The sequence below is a fragment of the Tachypleus tridentatus genome, chromosome 12 (genome assembly GCF_004210375.1).
Source record: "Tachypleus tridentatus isolate NWPU-2018 chromosome 12, ASM421037v1, whole genome shotgun sequence".
NCBI lineage: Eukaryota > Metazoa > Arthropoda > Merostomata > Xiphosura > Limulidae > Tachypleus > Tachypleus tridentatus.
The window spans coordinates 32736085-32752973 of NC_134836.1; the positions used below are offsets into that span (position 1 = coordinate 32736085).

The following is a 16889-nucleotide window of genomic DNA, read 5'->3' on the forward strand; positions in this document are numbered from 1 at the left end:
TAAATTGTTAGTGAATTGATTTTTTTTATATGTTGTATTCCATTTTGCTTCAGAATATTTTTCTGAAGATTTAATTTTTCATTAATATTGAATAATTTTATAAACATGTGAATTTCTCTGTTTTTCAATTTAGTCCTGTCTTTCACCAATGATGTGACCATATGACAGTTGATCATTTTAGTCTTCAGTTGTTAAGTAACAAATTTTGCACTTAAAATTTTTATACAGGTTGAGGCAGTTGAATGGCCATTTGCTGATCTTGGAGAAGACCCAACCCAAGGAGAACTTCGTAGTATTGCTGATTTTCTTGCTCAAAAAGAATTTGATCTTGTAATTAATCTCCCGATGAGAAGTCGAGGTGCTCGACGGGTGTCGTCGTTTGTTACACATGGCTACCGAACAAGAAGAATGGCAGTGGAGTTTGCTGTACCTTTGATTACAGATATCAAATGTGCAAAGTTATTAGTTGAGGTTGGTATGACCTATGTCAAAGTTATTACTTGAGTTTTGCATAAAGTAGGCCAAAGTTACTGGTTGAGGTTGGTATGATGTAGGCCAAAACTGTTGGTTGGAATTGGCATGAGCTTGATTTAAATAATTATTTAGGTACTTGGTATGAACTAGGTCAAAGTTATTAATTGAAGATAGTATGAACTAGGTGGTAAAAATATGGTGAATCGTTTTATGTAATAGAATCAAATTAAGACTTGCATTTTAAGGAAGGTCACTTGTTTTGTGTTAAACCTGAATGCTTCCACAAAGATATGTAATACCAACATTCTGAGACAGTAATGAATTTGACATGATTTTCCACATCATTGTTAATATTTGGGAAGCTTACTATAAATTATAAAGCAGTTTCAAAGATATAATTGAAATTGTACCATTTATATTGCTACAAAAACAAAAAGGTTTACAGATCTATTTTTTTCTTAAATTTTAATTTTTGTTGTTTTAAAGGCTATAGCATTGCTATTTTTTCATTAGTTTGATAGTGACTATTTTAATGATTGAAAATTTTTCTCTTATATGTATTTTGTCAGTGTGATTACTTTCCTTCATCTAAAACTTTTAAAGCTATTAGGATTGAAATACTTCAACCATTTTACATTAGGTTTGTATCTCAGGATGGCTGTATGTGTATTAAAGCTTTTACCAAAATAAAGCAGAGAACAATGTTTCGACCTTCTTAGGTCATCTTCAGGTTAATCCATTTTAAATTAAGATACATTACCGAGAGGAATAGTTGTGAAGGTGAGATGGTGAAGAATGTAAGAGAGATCATTATTAAAGCAGTTTTCTGATATAATATCTCAAACTTGCCAGAAAGTACCATAATTCAGTTCAAGATTTAACTTGTGATGAGATGTGTTCCTGATCTTGAAGAATTATTGAGGGACAGCTAAAACTGAAACAGAAAAAAAAACATTTTAAGAAATAAAACATTAATTTGAATATTAATGTCAACAATCACAAAATTAGAAATATGTCACAGAAAAATGCCTGAAAATATTATTTCAGTTTTAAATTTAAGTTTTTGGTTTCTCAGGTTTTAAAATTATTTGTAATGAACAAAAATAAAATATGCTTAAAATGTATAAGAGTTGTCAGTGTTGTAACTAAAAAGTATTATTTGTCCAAAACACTGATTGTGAAAACCTTCACACACACATGAAATGTCATAAAGAGTTGAAAATTTTTAATTGCAGAGCAGCTCTGTATGTCTTCTTTAATTACTTTTAAGAATAATTATTCTGCCTGAGAATGAAATATGAATTATAACAGCATGAAGTATAACCTTAAAAAGATTTTTAATGATTTATGACTTCCTTCTTAATCTAGGCTCTTCGCTTGATTGGAGGTGCTCCAGAAATGAAAACACACATTGATTGTCTAACATCTCTCCAGTTAGTTCGTTTGCCAGGACTTATTGATATTCATGTCCATCTGAGAGAACCTGGGGCAACTTACAAAGAGGACTTTGCCTCTGGAACTGCTGCAGCACTAGCTGGAGGTTTTACCTTAGTGTGTGCCATGCCCAACACAAATCCACCTGTTATAAACAAAGCATCACTAAGAGAAATTCAGCAGGTAACTTTTCAACCCATATTTATTTTGAAAATGTGTTTGCTTTCTGAGATTCTGTAATCAGATAATTACAAAATTAATATGCAGCTGCTTGAATTGTTTTTAATTGTGTTTTTCCAATCATTTCCAATCATGTTTAACACCTCACCAAAAACAACTCATGTCTGTGATGTTATCCTATGGTAACAATTTAATGTTTGTCTTGCATCATGTTTGTTACATGACATATATGTTTCTAAGTGATCACAGGCACCACCTTTTTCTGGGAGACATTTTGTAAACATAATGTAGATGTTATATATAACATTCATTAGGTAGCATACATCTACATACATTACAGAATGACACTACACTCTTCACTTCTGATCTGATGCATACCAGGTTTTTAACTGAAAGGTATAATAATTATATTTTGTTTACTCTCAGTATTCAAACTTTGTAAACCAGGTTGAGTATGATATATACTTTTTGTAATGCCATAGAATTACAGAAACATTAAAATGAAGTTGTTTGACCATTTACAGATTTAATAATTTCAAAACTACTTATAGATGGATAATAACAAATCAGTTGCACTCTGCAATTTCACTTGTCAGCATATTATTCCTATAATATAATTGTAACAAAATAATATCATACCAGTTATTTTCCAATATGAAGATCATTCTTATACTAACACAATGTTATAATTCTTGGAGATTTTTCCCTTTTAAGAGTGCATATATTTACTGTATATATATAGTATATAGTATGAACGTAGCATAGATTAGTGTATAGTATGGATGTAGCATAGATTAGTATATAGTATGGACGTTATTTCACCACATCATCCAATGCTGTTTATTTGGCCACTGATAAAAAGACTGATGTAGTTATGAACGAATTTATACCTTTTGTGTTTGTTGTTTCATTTATGAATGATGTTGTTGAGGAGAATCTGGATGTGTTTCCTTCATGTGCTGTGACTCAGGCTCAGACAAAGAAATTAAATCAAGAACAAATGATAGATACATGTTTACAGGATGACATGATAGATTTATCTCAGACATTTTTTGGATCTGACAGAGATCTTATGAATAATTGTTCTACTGACAATTCTTCAGTGAGTGACAGTGATGAATGTGAGGGATCTGGTTCACCTGGTGATGTTCCGTTTGCTAGAAAAAAAAAGATCAACAAGCATGGAAAAGATTTGCAGATCTCATCACTATATAAATATACAATCCTAAAAGATGATCTGGAGAAAGTTCCAAAATGGTTACTTTTTCAAAATTATGTGCTCATGAGGAAATGGAGACCATCAAATGTACCAGCTTCAAAGGACTGGGCTGTTGTTTATCAAATTGTTCTTCTATGGTATACTTATGTTCAACCCATAAATCTGTGTGTAAAATTTCCACCTGGAACTTTTGATAATTGTGGATACTGTACGTTAGTTAGGATGTGCTTATCAAGTATTAATATGTGGATTTTAATTGACTAAACATAAACATAATATTCCTGTACCTTGTTAGTAAGCCCATTGAATTAACTTTGGATTTTTAGTCAGATATTTGTAAATTTTGGTTCCTATTTTATTGATACTGATTGCTTACTTCTCTCTAATTTCTTAGTCATTCTAACATTTGCATTAAGGTTTAAAAGAGAATGAGACCCACAGTTGTTTAATGATATTTTATGAGATAAAATTTTCAAAAGTATTTGAAGTCTGAAAACTAAATATTTTATTTAATAAAAGTCAGTTGATAGTATGCTTGTTGTGTTCATTGTTTTGGTTGTGCTCTTTATAAGAATATGTTAAGTGGTCCTGCAATTTTATTTTATAAAAATATTAGAATAATGTGATAGAAACCTGAAATTCAAAAGGCATTTAATATTAGGTTGAGGAATAATTCGTGAGCGTTTTTAAATAACTTCATTCAAGCATTACATGCAAGACTATACAATACTTCAATGCATAAACACATTACACCCAAAACATTTATTATGATACTTTATTTCATTTAATACCTAGGTATATAGTATGCATTGTTTTAAACGAAATTGCAAGAAATTAAATGTGAAAAGCAGATGGTGTCGAAAATGCTCGATTTTGTCCACTTGACATTCCATTTAATGAGTTGAAAATGAAAGCAAAAATTAAAGACATATGAAAATCAAACACACCATCTATTAGAGCAAAAAATTATCTACCAAATGACATGAAATATTTTGCGAAAGCATTTCATTTATGAATATATTTGTTTAACTTGAAAAAACGCTCACGAATTATTCCTCAACCCAATAGTATTGTAAATATTAGTACCGATGAATCAGTCCTTCAAAGCAATATTTCTATCAACTTTATAGCATGCAAGTATGCAAATCTCTTGAAGCTAGTAGTGGTTTACTAACAACAAAAGAAATTATTTAAAAAAACTTTCTTAAATCCTTCAAGTTCATTATTAATTTCTTGTTCATATTTATTTCTAATTACTTTATATATAGTGTTTTTATAATATCTATAGTTTTGCATTATGATACACTTATTATTAAAAAGTTATTTTTATAATCCTGTTTGTACATAGTATATTCATAATTTTTGTAGCTTATATCTTATGATAATAAAAACGTAAAACACCATATGTTATTTTTCAAAGTGATACACACCTCTCACACAAAAAAACTATCTTCCTCATGCATCTGCCTTAAAGATTTGCATGCCACTTGCCTTTAGACATAACACATATCATAGCAATAATTAATTCAATTAACTGTATTGATGTAGCACATTATTTGTTTATGTATACGGTTCCTGTACTTTTGGAGACACTACTGCTGACAAGATTACAGTTTTTTTACCATTGCCACATTAATTCTGGCCATGATACACAGATATATAAAATGTAATGTAAACATCTAGGTTATCTCCTACAACTGAAATCTTTAAACCGTAAAGTTAGCACCAAGTGAGCATCAGATCAGCAATTATAAATAGTGCAGGTAGAGATGCTGTCCATGAAGATGATTTTAAGGAGTGGCAAGAATTGTGCAAGTAGGAAGTGGTGAAAATGGTGGGGAATTTAAGCAAAAAGAAATGTAGAAATTCTGTAGCTATATATTCTGTTTCGAAAATATTTAGTTTCAGATAAAGTACGCAACAGCAACAAACCACCAGAATTTATCATCATCACAGAGAAAGAGGATCATAGAAATTTCATGACTCAAACTCCATCAAAAAGGAAAAAGGTATATTAATATAATCAATTCATAATTGTTAATTAACACATTGTCAACCTATAGAGTTTGTGGAATGTCACTCTTTAAAGGAAATCTGACCAACTGCAGAAAAACTATGACTGCCCTTATGATGGCCAACAGAGAGGAGGAATGGAAAATACAACAAATATAAGAAATATTAAAAATACTTTTTGTATGCACATACTATTATATCATGACACATTGTCTTATATTTGCACTGAATACATGCATCTATACAACTAGAAAAATTCATATAAATATCTATGTATATGTCTTTACAAGTTAAAAAAAAACAAACTACATGTGTGTGTGTGTATGTATATATACACACATATATACTATTCAGTATGCTTTGTATGTGCATACATATATAAAAATTATGTGGTTATAAAATCCAATGTAGTTCAATATTCCCTCCAGTGTAAAGTTTATAGACTACCCATACAGCTACATAGTGTAAATATAATAGCTCTCTATATATTTTACAAGCATATACATAACATGTGGTATGTCGATCACCATATATCATAGTGACATTCACACAGTATCATTGTCAAGTACAACATTGCAGTAATGATGTCAGGAGTTATAACAGCCCAGTCTGCATGAGATAAATTCAAAGACTGTCATTGTTTCCTGAGAGAACATTATATACCAACCGTGTATTGTATAAACTAAACTGCTTCAAAATTGTGAATTAGATAGTGGGTTTCCTTAGTTCCTTTACCAGATATTCCTTTCCCACACTTGTGGGGTGAACAAGGAGGATTAATTTGGTTGTTTCTTCTCCTGCTTAGGCCCTAGGAATTTCTCTTCTCATGGAAGAGGCACTTAAATTCTATTGCATTTTTCAATTTTGTTTATCAGTTATGCACTGTGTTTTGTTTCCTTGGTGTTATATTATTTTCTTGTTCCTTACTTCTTGATCTTAATTCTGTTTCATTTTGTTTACCATCCTTGGACTGTTTCTGTTCCCCTGCCATTTTGCCTCTTCTTTCCCATGTATCTAATTTCTATTTCCTTACTTTTCATCATTCTGCATCCTCTTTTGAAATTCTCATGTTTGTAATTGCGATTGCCAGTTGGAGGGAGGGGGCTTTTGGCATCAGTTTCACCATCTGATACCCAATATTTCTGTCTCTCTCTGATCCTTTGTTACCACACATCTTCCCCTCTCTCCTTTACACTTCAAATTTGAAGCATTTCACTATGAACTGATGTTTCTTGTTCCCTTCCCTTCTCGACAGTGGCTGTTCCTTGTCTACATTTCCTGTTTGCTCACCTTCTTGTATGTGGAGATTGATGGGTGGGGATACTATCCTATCTTAATTTGATTTTTTTTCTATTGTTTTGGCCCTTTCTTTCATTGCCTTGCAGTTTGATGGGATTCTTTATTTGTTTGAATCACAGGCTGAGGCTACCAATCATTTAATTTCACTTTCACCTGTATTTTTCACATTGTTCCCACCTTTACCCTCTGTCACTCTACCTCTTCTTCATCCTTCATTCTCTTTCATTTGATTTCCACTCAGTGTCATTGATCTTGTTGGTGGTATTTCCATTATATCAGATGCCCAACTATCACAGTTTGAGCACTTGTAGTCACACTTTCCATCCATCCTTGATTTTTCTACTTTTTACCCTTGGACATCACTGGATTTCCATTCTCCTTTTTAATCCTCATCTTGTTTCCTCTACTCCTTTTACTCCTATCCATGCCCCTTCATCATTTGATCATCTCCATTTCTTCGAACATGCTCCCTTGTCTGGTTGGGAAGCATTACTGACTGTCTGTTTTTCGTTCATCACTTAGTCCAGGGTGAGTCCTCTCTTCACATTCACACACTTGACCTTCCAGTTGATGATTGAGCATGAGTCTGTTCTTACCTTTCCTAGTGGTTCCTTTCATAGGTTACATTTAAATAACTCTTTGGATTTCTTCAATTAACCACCATTGGGTGATCTGTTTCAGAACCCCTTGCTTTCAAACTCTGTACCTTCTTTCTGACACCTGATCTCATTGGATTGGTTTCCCTGCCTCCCACCTAATGGATACTATGCATTGGGTTGTGGATTGCTTCTTTTGATGGGACAGTGTTCTGATTACACAAAATCCTTTTTCTCCTAGTTTCCATTGGAGGATACTACTTTGAGGACTCAAATGAGATGCCTATTTCATCTTCTCACTTACACGTGTTCTCACTTGTGATCATCTGTTCTCCTTCCGTCAGCCCTGGCTGTCATTGCTTTCCACTGGTTTGCTGTTTTACTTGTTATAAAGCTTGCACACCTTTCCAACCTTTCTCTTGGGTCCTGGTTTCAGCTAGTGACCCTCTTTGTGATTTTCTCTTGGTGGGACTATCTGTCTGGCTTACTCTTTGTTATCTCTTCTATGCCACCTGAAAATGCAAACCTCTTCCCTTGCCAGTTCTACACCATACTGCTTTAACATCACTTGTTTCCTTCTATCACAAGATCTTGTCTTTTTTACCTTCTTTTGGGTTTTATCTGGTCATATGTTCTTAAATCTAACTTTCCCCATCTAGTAAACCTTTTTTTTTTCAAGCATCTTTCTACATGATCATTCACCCTGAGTGTGGACTTGACGTGATGTCCTTAAGTCACTGCTCCCTCCAAATGGTTTTGTCATCATACATCCTCCTTTCATTTTCCAGCCTCTTCTATAGGGTTCAGGTATTTCCACTTTGCTGTTTCATGGGGGGGGATTCTTGTACACTTATTTGCCAGCTCTTTAACCCAATGTGCTTCTTTCCCTGTTCTCTCAACTTTGTTCCTTTTTTATCCATGAACTCTCTTGCCCTGCTTCTGTGTTTGACTGTGAGCTCAATGTCATATTGCATACTCTTACACATGCCCATTCCTACTATTGACTGCACCTTCTTCTACCTTCTCTTCCAAAATATTCCCTTTTCTTCTTGTTTATGGTTGCTATCGTTCACATTTTTATGTTGGTGACTCATCCCATATTATTATTATTTATCAAGCAGGCAACCAGTGGAGTTTTCGCATTTTTTCAAGTCTTCCTATTATAAATTTCTCACTCCATTTCTGAGTGAAACACTAGAACCCCCCTTACCTCTTACCATTTTCTAATTCGTGGGGTGGTGGACCATGGAGAACCCTCACTGATTAGAACAGGTACCAATTCAGTGGGAAGTGAGACAGCAGTGACACTGTCAGTAAAGTGTATGGCACTCTTCATAACATGCTATCATCTCCCATTCTACCACCACTCAGGTGGTTTGGTGTTGGATCAGAATAGGACCAACCAACATAAGCCCTCTCTCATCCTACCACCATGCAGAGGCTGGTTCCATGGTGGTCTGGTGTCGGATTTGCATATGACAAGCCCACACATGTGTTTGATAGGGATTCTTCTACCATGAACTGGATGACAAATTTCTCACACTGCTTGGTTTGGATCCAGAGTCAAACCACCATGTTTGCATTCCCTCTTCCTATTTGGTAGCCTGATGTTGGTTGCATGCTGGGTATGCACACATGACCTCTCAGGGTTATTGGAAAAGAGATTACTTTTCTCTTCTACTACCTGGTTATGGGATAAAATCAGTTGAAACCCCTTTCCTATTGGAGATTAGAATATAATATTCAGTACTGCCTGTTCTTGGACTGGCATTGACCCATCAACTACCTGCCATCATTCCTTGCTCAGTAAAGTTGAGGTGAGCTCTTGCAAAAATATCATGCCCTCCTCCAGCACACACTCTTACTTGTCTTTCCCTCTTCCTACAGCTTGTGTTAATCTAAAAGTCTGATTGTACAGTTGTGGCAAGACATACCAATGAAATGTATTATGTGCTCTTCTCCCATAGCTGTAGTCAGTCCAAGGTTCCTATGATAAGCTACAACTAACACACAATAATAATTCCTATGTCCTCTTAGCATAACTAGTATTGGTTCAATAAATATAATGATAGAGTTGAGATGAACGTAAGGTACAGTCTGTAAATGCTTCAACCATGCTACATGTATTGGTTGTTGAACCTCTTGTGTGTAAGGTCTTGGACAGCAATGCTCATATTCTTCCCATATCTTTGACACATGTAGCTTGTTTGCTTCTTTCTTTCTTGCAATCTAGATAAAGAGTATATCCTGACAGAGATGTAATGTGGTCTACCATGGGTGTGCTTCTGTCAGACTTCAGGCCCTTTTTTTTTTTTTTAGTTTTATACTATTAGACCTTTAAAGTGGTATATAGTATTATTTGAGTATTTTCTTATTAAATATTTAAGTGATGGATCATACATTAATCTCTTATTATAGTTCCTCTTGTGATTTGACTGTTAGTAGTTCATTTTGACTTTACTAAAAGATTGTGTTTTCATCATATACATAGCATAGCACTAGAAGCATTTAGCTGATATTAATCATAATTATGTTCAACACACACACAAGCATATATATTGGTTGCTTACATATCTTTTAGAAGTTCAAAGAAGTGGGTTTATTTTCATATCAAGCACCTTCAATGCCTATACTTTTTTACTGTGTAATCTGATTTACAGATATCAATTATTTTCCTAATAAATGCAATTTATATTAAAGATCATTATTTATGCCAACATTGTTGTGAATTTTTGTTATTTGTAAGATGTCAGTTTAAAAGTCTATGTCTATGAAATTAACCTTGAACCACAATCATAACATTATTTGAATTGCATTCAAATTTTGTCGTTACAGAAATGTCTGTGGTTGATGAATTATTAGCTTAAAATAGCTACACTGATTTTAGTATGCCCACTAATCTTCCATATTTTGAGTATATTCCTCTTCAAAAATCTGTGAGCCTTCCTCATTATTGCTATATATGTGTGACAGCTAACGACCCTTATAAACCTTAAGTTAAGTAGAGATTGGAATTCATGTATAAATTCAACAGAGATGAGCTCATTACTAGGTACAAACATGGTTTTTATTCCTTTGGTAATGTACATATACATAATGCTTACCGTCACTGACATTCATCACATAAAAGCTCTTTTTTCCCCTGATAAGTATACAGTAATTATTCAAATTTTCATTTCTTTATATGTTTGAAAGTACATATTTGACATTACAAACTGAGCTTGAAAATAATAAGAAACTATTTTTTGAAAATGTTTGTTACAATGTAAGTTTTAATTTAAGTCATTGACAATCATTCCAAATGACTGTTTTATATGTAGTTAATGTGAATTTGTATTTTAGAAAACAAAATTTTACCTTACAACAGTTTAAATTTCTTAGGTTGTTTTTGTTTGTTTTTCAACATATAATTTTTGCTAACATGTATATTTGTAAAAAAAATCATTATTTTTTTTTTTCTATTAGCTTGCTAGGATCGGAGCTCGATGTGATTATGCACTGTTTGTTGGTGCTACATCTGATAATGCAGACAGTTTACCTCAGATGTTTCGATCAGTTGTTGGACTTAAGATGTATTTGAATGAAACCTATGGACCTTTACTCCTGGAATCAGTTACCAACTGGATAAAGGTATTTGAATTTGTTTTCAAATATTTAAAAGGTTCATTGATGGGTAGAAATAAAGATAATCACACAGTATTTTTTGTAAAGGTTATATTTATTTAATTCTCCATGTAAGTTTATGCTGTTAAATGTCACATGTTCAAGATTTTTATGTTTTAATACTGTTGTTTAGAACACAGTTTTTCGTAATAAAAATACATAGACTTGTTAAAGTGCTAGTACTGATTTTTAAATAAACAAGGATTATCTAATTATGATTGGAATTCAATGACAGTTGTTTTAAATGTAAAAGAAAAATAGATTATTAATGTTACAGAAAATTAGCATTTAGTTATAATTGTATATATAAGACCACAAATAAGTGGTTTTTATGAGAGCTCATCAGTTTTCATGCTTTTTAGTGACTATTTTTATTTCTAAGAATAGTTTTTGATGTTTATTTTTGGTAACTTTTGGTTGCTGGAGTTTATGTTCCTCACATGTCTTCACATTGATAAAACCAGTTGATGACTTTTTTCTTTTAAAATACACAACAATTTATTGTATAAAGTTAAAAGTAATAAAAACTAAAAAAAAAACTTTACATTTATTGGTAGGACATTTTCCTCCATTTTCAGGACTGAAAATTATATTAATTAAATGTGCAGCTAGTATATTTTACAGTGTTGCCATTTACAATATTTATTTCTAGAAAAATACTTCTTTAGCATCAGGACTTAAAAAGCTATTCAAAATAATTTTGCATTTAATAATTTCTAATGACTCTTGCTTATATTTAAATCATTTATTAAGGATTTGAACATTCTTCCAATCAATAAGATGTGAAAAGTTTGCCACATTTTTCACCAAGACTGAGTCACTAGTTTTTAATTTATCAATAGAGTTTTTGTACTTTAAGTTTCAAAGTGTGTGTTACCTTTGATAGACAAGTAGAAATAAAAACGTAGAATTAGATTAAAAACTACTGATTCTTCTTGCATGAATAGTGCTGCCATCTATATGCAAAATATATATTTGTCCACACCTCAACCTTAAAAACTTCCACCCATCTGAAAATTAAACTAATTTCAATGAGTATTGCATTCACATTATCATGCAACAACCCTCCACCAACAATAGTGTGACACTCTCTTTTGATTCGTGTAATTCTCCCTATTCAATTTAACTAAACTACTACTTCTCATTTGGCAATATTTGTGTTATAATGTTTAGTTTTGAAACTCTTGAAGATGATGCAGTAATGTACATTAAAACATGTATAGTGTATGAGATTGTTTTCTGTTTCATTGTGTTTCTTTTTTATTTCTTACCATGTATAGTACATTATTTCTATTGCATTGTAATTTTGAGATTAGAAACAATCTCATTTTTAGAATTATGTGAAAGAAAAGAATGTTGTTTTTAAAAATTGAGTTTTTTAACAGTGATATTATTTTATATTTCTACCTTGTTACAGAACTTATTAATTCATTACAAAAAACATATTTGTTTTTTCAAACACAGTTGTGTTTGGTTATTCATTTTGTATTATGAATAGTATGTTACTACTTCGAAGGTTATATGTTCTATTAGCAAATTTACACAGGTTTCATTCATGATACTTTATTTCATCAGGAGAATGATTGTCCAATGAATTGAATTTAGGTGGGCTCCACTTTGTGTTTGGGGGCCCATACATTTAAAATACAGTCCTGACTTTGGATAGATAAGACATTCTACTGTTATGTTTTTGAATAATTTTATTATTGATACTATCATCTGTAGTTATTTGGGTTCCATAACATTAAATTGTACAAGATTTGTCAATACTCAGTCAGGTAAAAGTTTGTAATTAGTCTTACTTGTATCTTTTATCTTATGCCATTTTCTTTGTTATTTTAGGATTACCTGTAATTGACCTTACTTGTATATCAATCAGTAGTTTAACTCTATTGTTTTTTTCCCTTTATAGATCATGCCTCATCCTTGAGCTGAGATGCACACAAACGTCTCCAAATATTGTACCTACTTATTGTACTGTTAAGCTTTTATTTAGTGCTCAGTGACTTTCTTTGTTCTGTATTGTTTGCTTAGGCTTCCCAAGTGTTTGTTATTTTTAGTTTATCTGTAGTTCTACTTCTAGGATAAATAATAATTACGTTAAACATCTTGTTCAGTTGGGCTTAGTAAGTGTCTGTTGTTTTAGGTTTATCTGGGGTTCTATTTATGGGTTAATAAATAATTAGGTTAAATATGTTTTCTTCAACACATGACATTACATACATATGTTTATTTCACTACACAATTTATTAACATTTCTACTATAACAACTATTTCATTTTCATATTTTGCTATAGTTCATACTTTTTACTGTTAGTTTGTTTAATTAATAGTTTATACTTCTCACTGTTCCATGGAGGCCAGGGTCCACCCACCAGCTTCCATTATTGTTCACCTTCATTGTGTAATGACTGAACCCATATCAGGTATCCTACATTTTATCAGTTTTCCTTTACCTTATAATGAATTGCCTTCCCAGACTCTACTGCAAAAACTGCTAGGCCTATCTCAGTTCATTTTTAGATACATTTCGTATTGGTTTATGATGATTGTTTTATTTTACTTTTGAGAGTGGATACCTGCAAGCCCCTCTATATATAGGCTTTTAATTCTTTTTGTCTTAGCTTACCATCATGCAGATTTTCTTCCTAATTTTTTGTTATTTGCATCTCTACTAATCCTATCCATTTTATCTCCTACCTAATTTTTAGCTTCATTTTACTCTATTGATACTCCTACAGTTTCTGTTTGCCCTTCTATCTTTATTTAGTACCTCACTTATACTTGGAGATTACTACCCTTTGTATTGGGGTGTTTGTAGCTTTATCCTTGCAATAGGTTTGGTTTTTCCATCCATGTTTTTCATCACAGTGGAAGTACTTGCAGATTACTATGCTATCCTTCAATGCTCATTATATTGGGAAGGTTCTTCATTTGGAGTTGTTCCATTCACTCTGTGTGTGAGTTACGTTACACATACATCTTTGTACCAGATGTTGAATTTCTAGGTTGATCATTCAGTTTCTCCCATTGTCATCACATGCCTGGTCAAGGGGTATGAATCCAGTCTCATGAACTTGAGGTGAAGACAGTATAATTCTCTTTCTTATTACAAGTTGGATGTTGGTTCCTGTGCCCTTGATTTTGGATTATAGTCAAATTCATCCTCTTTTCTACCTCCACATGGATGTCAGTACTAAGTGACCACATTTTGGATTGTAGTTGACTACTCTTGTGTGGATGCTGGTTCTCAGGGAGATGAGTTTTGGATGTAGTTGATTTGACATGTATAGTTTGTCCTGTTCTAGCCACCCTACACCTGATTTTGTGTTTTTTCTGGAATTGAATTTAATAGATAATGTATGGTTTATATCACTATCCTGCCATAGTTCTTTCCCATTTAAATGTGTTTCTTTATCTATCAGTTCATGTATGTGATACCTCTCCATAACAGGAAAAAATTACACCTGTTTCAGAAGTGGTACAGTTTCCCATGTATGATCTTCAACTCTAAATATATTCTTTTGGGGAGTGTCCTTTAGACCTTATGAAGGATGTTTCTTTCTTTCCCTAGCACTGGTTCCTCCATCTATTGAGTGTGGGATTCTAGGTGTTTATGTGAGAGGAGTTAATATACTGTATCAGAACTTATATTTTTCCTATACTGAAAATGTATTTGTGACAGGTACTTTCTTCTTCTCATACTTCCTACCCTCCCTCACCATTGAAAATCAGTGTTTCCATTTTCTGCTGACACTCAAAATGATTGGTAGAATTGAATATAGAGAGTCATGTGCATCTAGAGTTTGTGTCACACTTTTATTGGTGGAGGGTTGTTGCATTATAATTTGCATGCAAGATGCATTGTAATTAGTTAATTCTAGATGAGTGGTAATTTCGAGGTTTGTAATGTACTCAGTTTTTTCATATAAGGAGCAGTACTGAACAAGAATAGCTATTTATGCGAGAGGTGAAAAGTTCCTATCGTAAATACATTTTCAATATAGGAAAATTATATCTTTGGCCAATTTTTGGAACACGTGGCAGATGCTTTATATTATTGATTAGATTTTATACAAACACTTGAATGAAGTAAAGTTACACCCATTTCATTCCATATCATTTTGTTGTATATATGTTAATCTCTTCTGCATACTGTAAAACCTAAGGACAACAAGAGACCTGTTGGTCCAATTAGCTGTCACATGCACTAATTATTATAATTAAAAAAAATAAGAACCAACTGTTTTTGTTCAGGACTTCTTTTAAACTCTCTGATATTTAATACTTCCATCACACCTGAATGCAATCCATTTCAAAGGCCAACCTTGCTCTTAGAATAATAAAACTTTATTAGCTTAAGAAGACTCCATCCATGCTAAAATGTGTATTTTCGTTCCTTAAAAATCTGAGACACCTCTAATAGATTCCCTCTAGCTCTTTTTTTTTCAAAATAAACAATTTCAAAGTTCTTATCCTTTCCTTGCCTTAGAACCCTTGATCTACTGGTATAATACTATTAGCTCTCCTTAGAACCATTTACAACAATTCAGTGTTCTTTTTAAGATAAGGAGCCAAAGACTGAACTATATATTTCAAGTATGGTTTAACCAGTAACTTGTACAGTAAGATTATATCTTCTTTAGTCTTGTTTTTCATATTTGCTCAGCCACTAGCAAGAGCATGCTGTTTAGATGGTTTAATAGTGTGATCAAACAGAATGCCAAGATCTTTTTCTTTCTATCACATTATATTTTTAATTTAAATTATGGTAACTCTCATATATTACCTTACATTTTGAGTAAGTAAGAAAACAACTCCTCCTATTGATTTCCCAAACTCAACAAATGATCTAAATATTTTTGTAAAGCAGTTGCAACCTTAACTAAACTGTAACATTTCACTATAAAATTTTGAAGTAGTAAATACATTTTCATTAATGATTGCAAGTTTGAATTAGGTATAAGTATTTATAGAAATATTGATTGTCATTTAAAAACATTAATATTTCAATGTTTCAGCATTTTGAACACTGGCCATTGAGTCTTCCTATTTGTGTACATGCTGAAAGACAGACAACAGCAGCAGTAATCCTGTTGGCAAGCTTGTACCAACGCTCCATTCATATATGTCATGTCAGCAGAGAAGAAGAGGTGAGAATAGATCACTTCTAGTAAATCTGGGTTCATATTAGTGATTTATGTAATTTAGTTTAGGAAATCATGTTGTTTAGTGTTAGAACCAAGGTTTCAGCATCTTCATATGTTCATCGAATAATAGTTTTTAAAGTTTGTCTAGAGGTTTGTTTTCACATGCAATGAACATGATCATCTTTACAGTAACTAACAGTCAATACAGAAATCAAAGATTGCTTATGCTACATCCAACCTATTGAAAAAGTATTTATTAGAATTTCGGTAAGAGTCATCAAAAGTCTTACTTAGAAAGAATTGAGTTGGTTTGCAGTTGAAAATGAAAATGGTCTTTGTATATGCAAGTGTATTATTAGGCTATTTGGAAACCTAAATTCCTCATTGACAACTCCTAACAACTTGCTGATCAGCACTTAAATCACATCCATTTCCCTTATCTCACCTCAACCATTATGCAGCTCCCCCCTGCTACATTATTTACAATTTACAATAAGTTTAATAACCAAAATTGATTATGAAGTTCTTAAGTGGATTTTATCTTAAAGTGATTCTTTACGTATGTGTAAATAAGATTTTTCTTGGCAACATTAATATGCCTGTATTTAACAAGCATGATTGTCATTTTTCCCCATTTAGTTACATAAATTATCAAGCTAGAAGTATATGGATGGTTGAGTATGTTATATTAAAATACCTTTTAATTTGCATATTAGTAAGTCATGTGACAACTAGAATAATACATTATTTGACAAATTATTATTATTATATCAGTATAATGTTTTTCCTTTCTCCAATAACAGTCACAACCTATATAAAGCTGTAGTGATGTGGTATGTTTCAGAAGTACATTTTGACATT

The 16889-nt window shown here is 32.3% G+C and overlaps 1 protein-coding gene across 4 annotated transcripts in view; it reads left to right on the top strand.

Annotated features, from left to right (window-relative positions):
• r (carbamoyl-phosphate synthetase 2, aspartate transcarbamylase, and dihydroorotase rudimentary) overlaps window positions 1-16889 on the top strand; it is a 271962-nt gene that overhangs the window by 169602 nt on the left and 85471 nt on the right. For all 4 annotated transcript variants that reach the window (XM_076473756.1, XM_076473755.1, XM_076473753.1 and 1 more), the window contains exons 28-31: window positions 229-471; window positions 1843-2091; window positions 10681-10845; window positions 15900-16031. In XM_076473756.1, the coding sequence (XP_076329871.1) occupies window positions 229-471; window positions 1843-2091; window positions 10681-10845; window positions 15900-16031 (789 nt within the window). The remainder of the gene's footprint in view (window positions 1-228; window positions 472-1842; window positions 2092-10680; window positions 10846-15899; window positions 16032-16889) is intronic.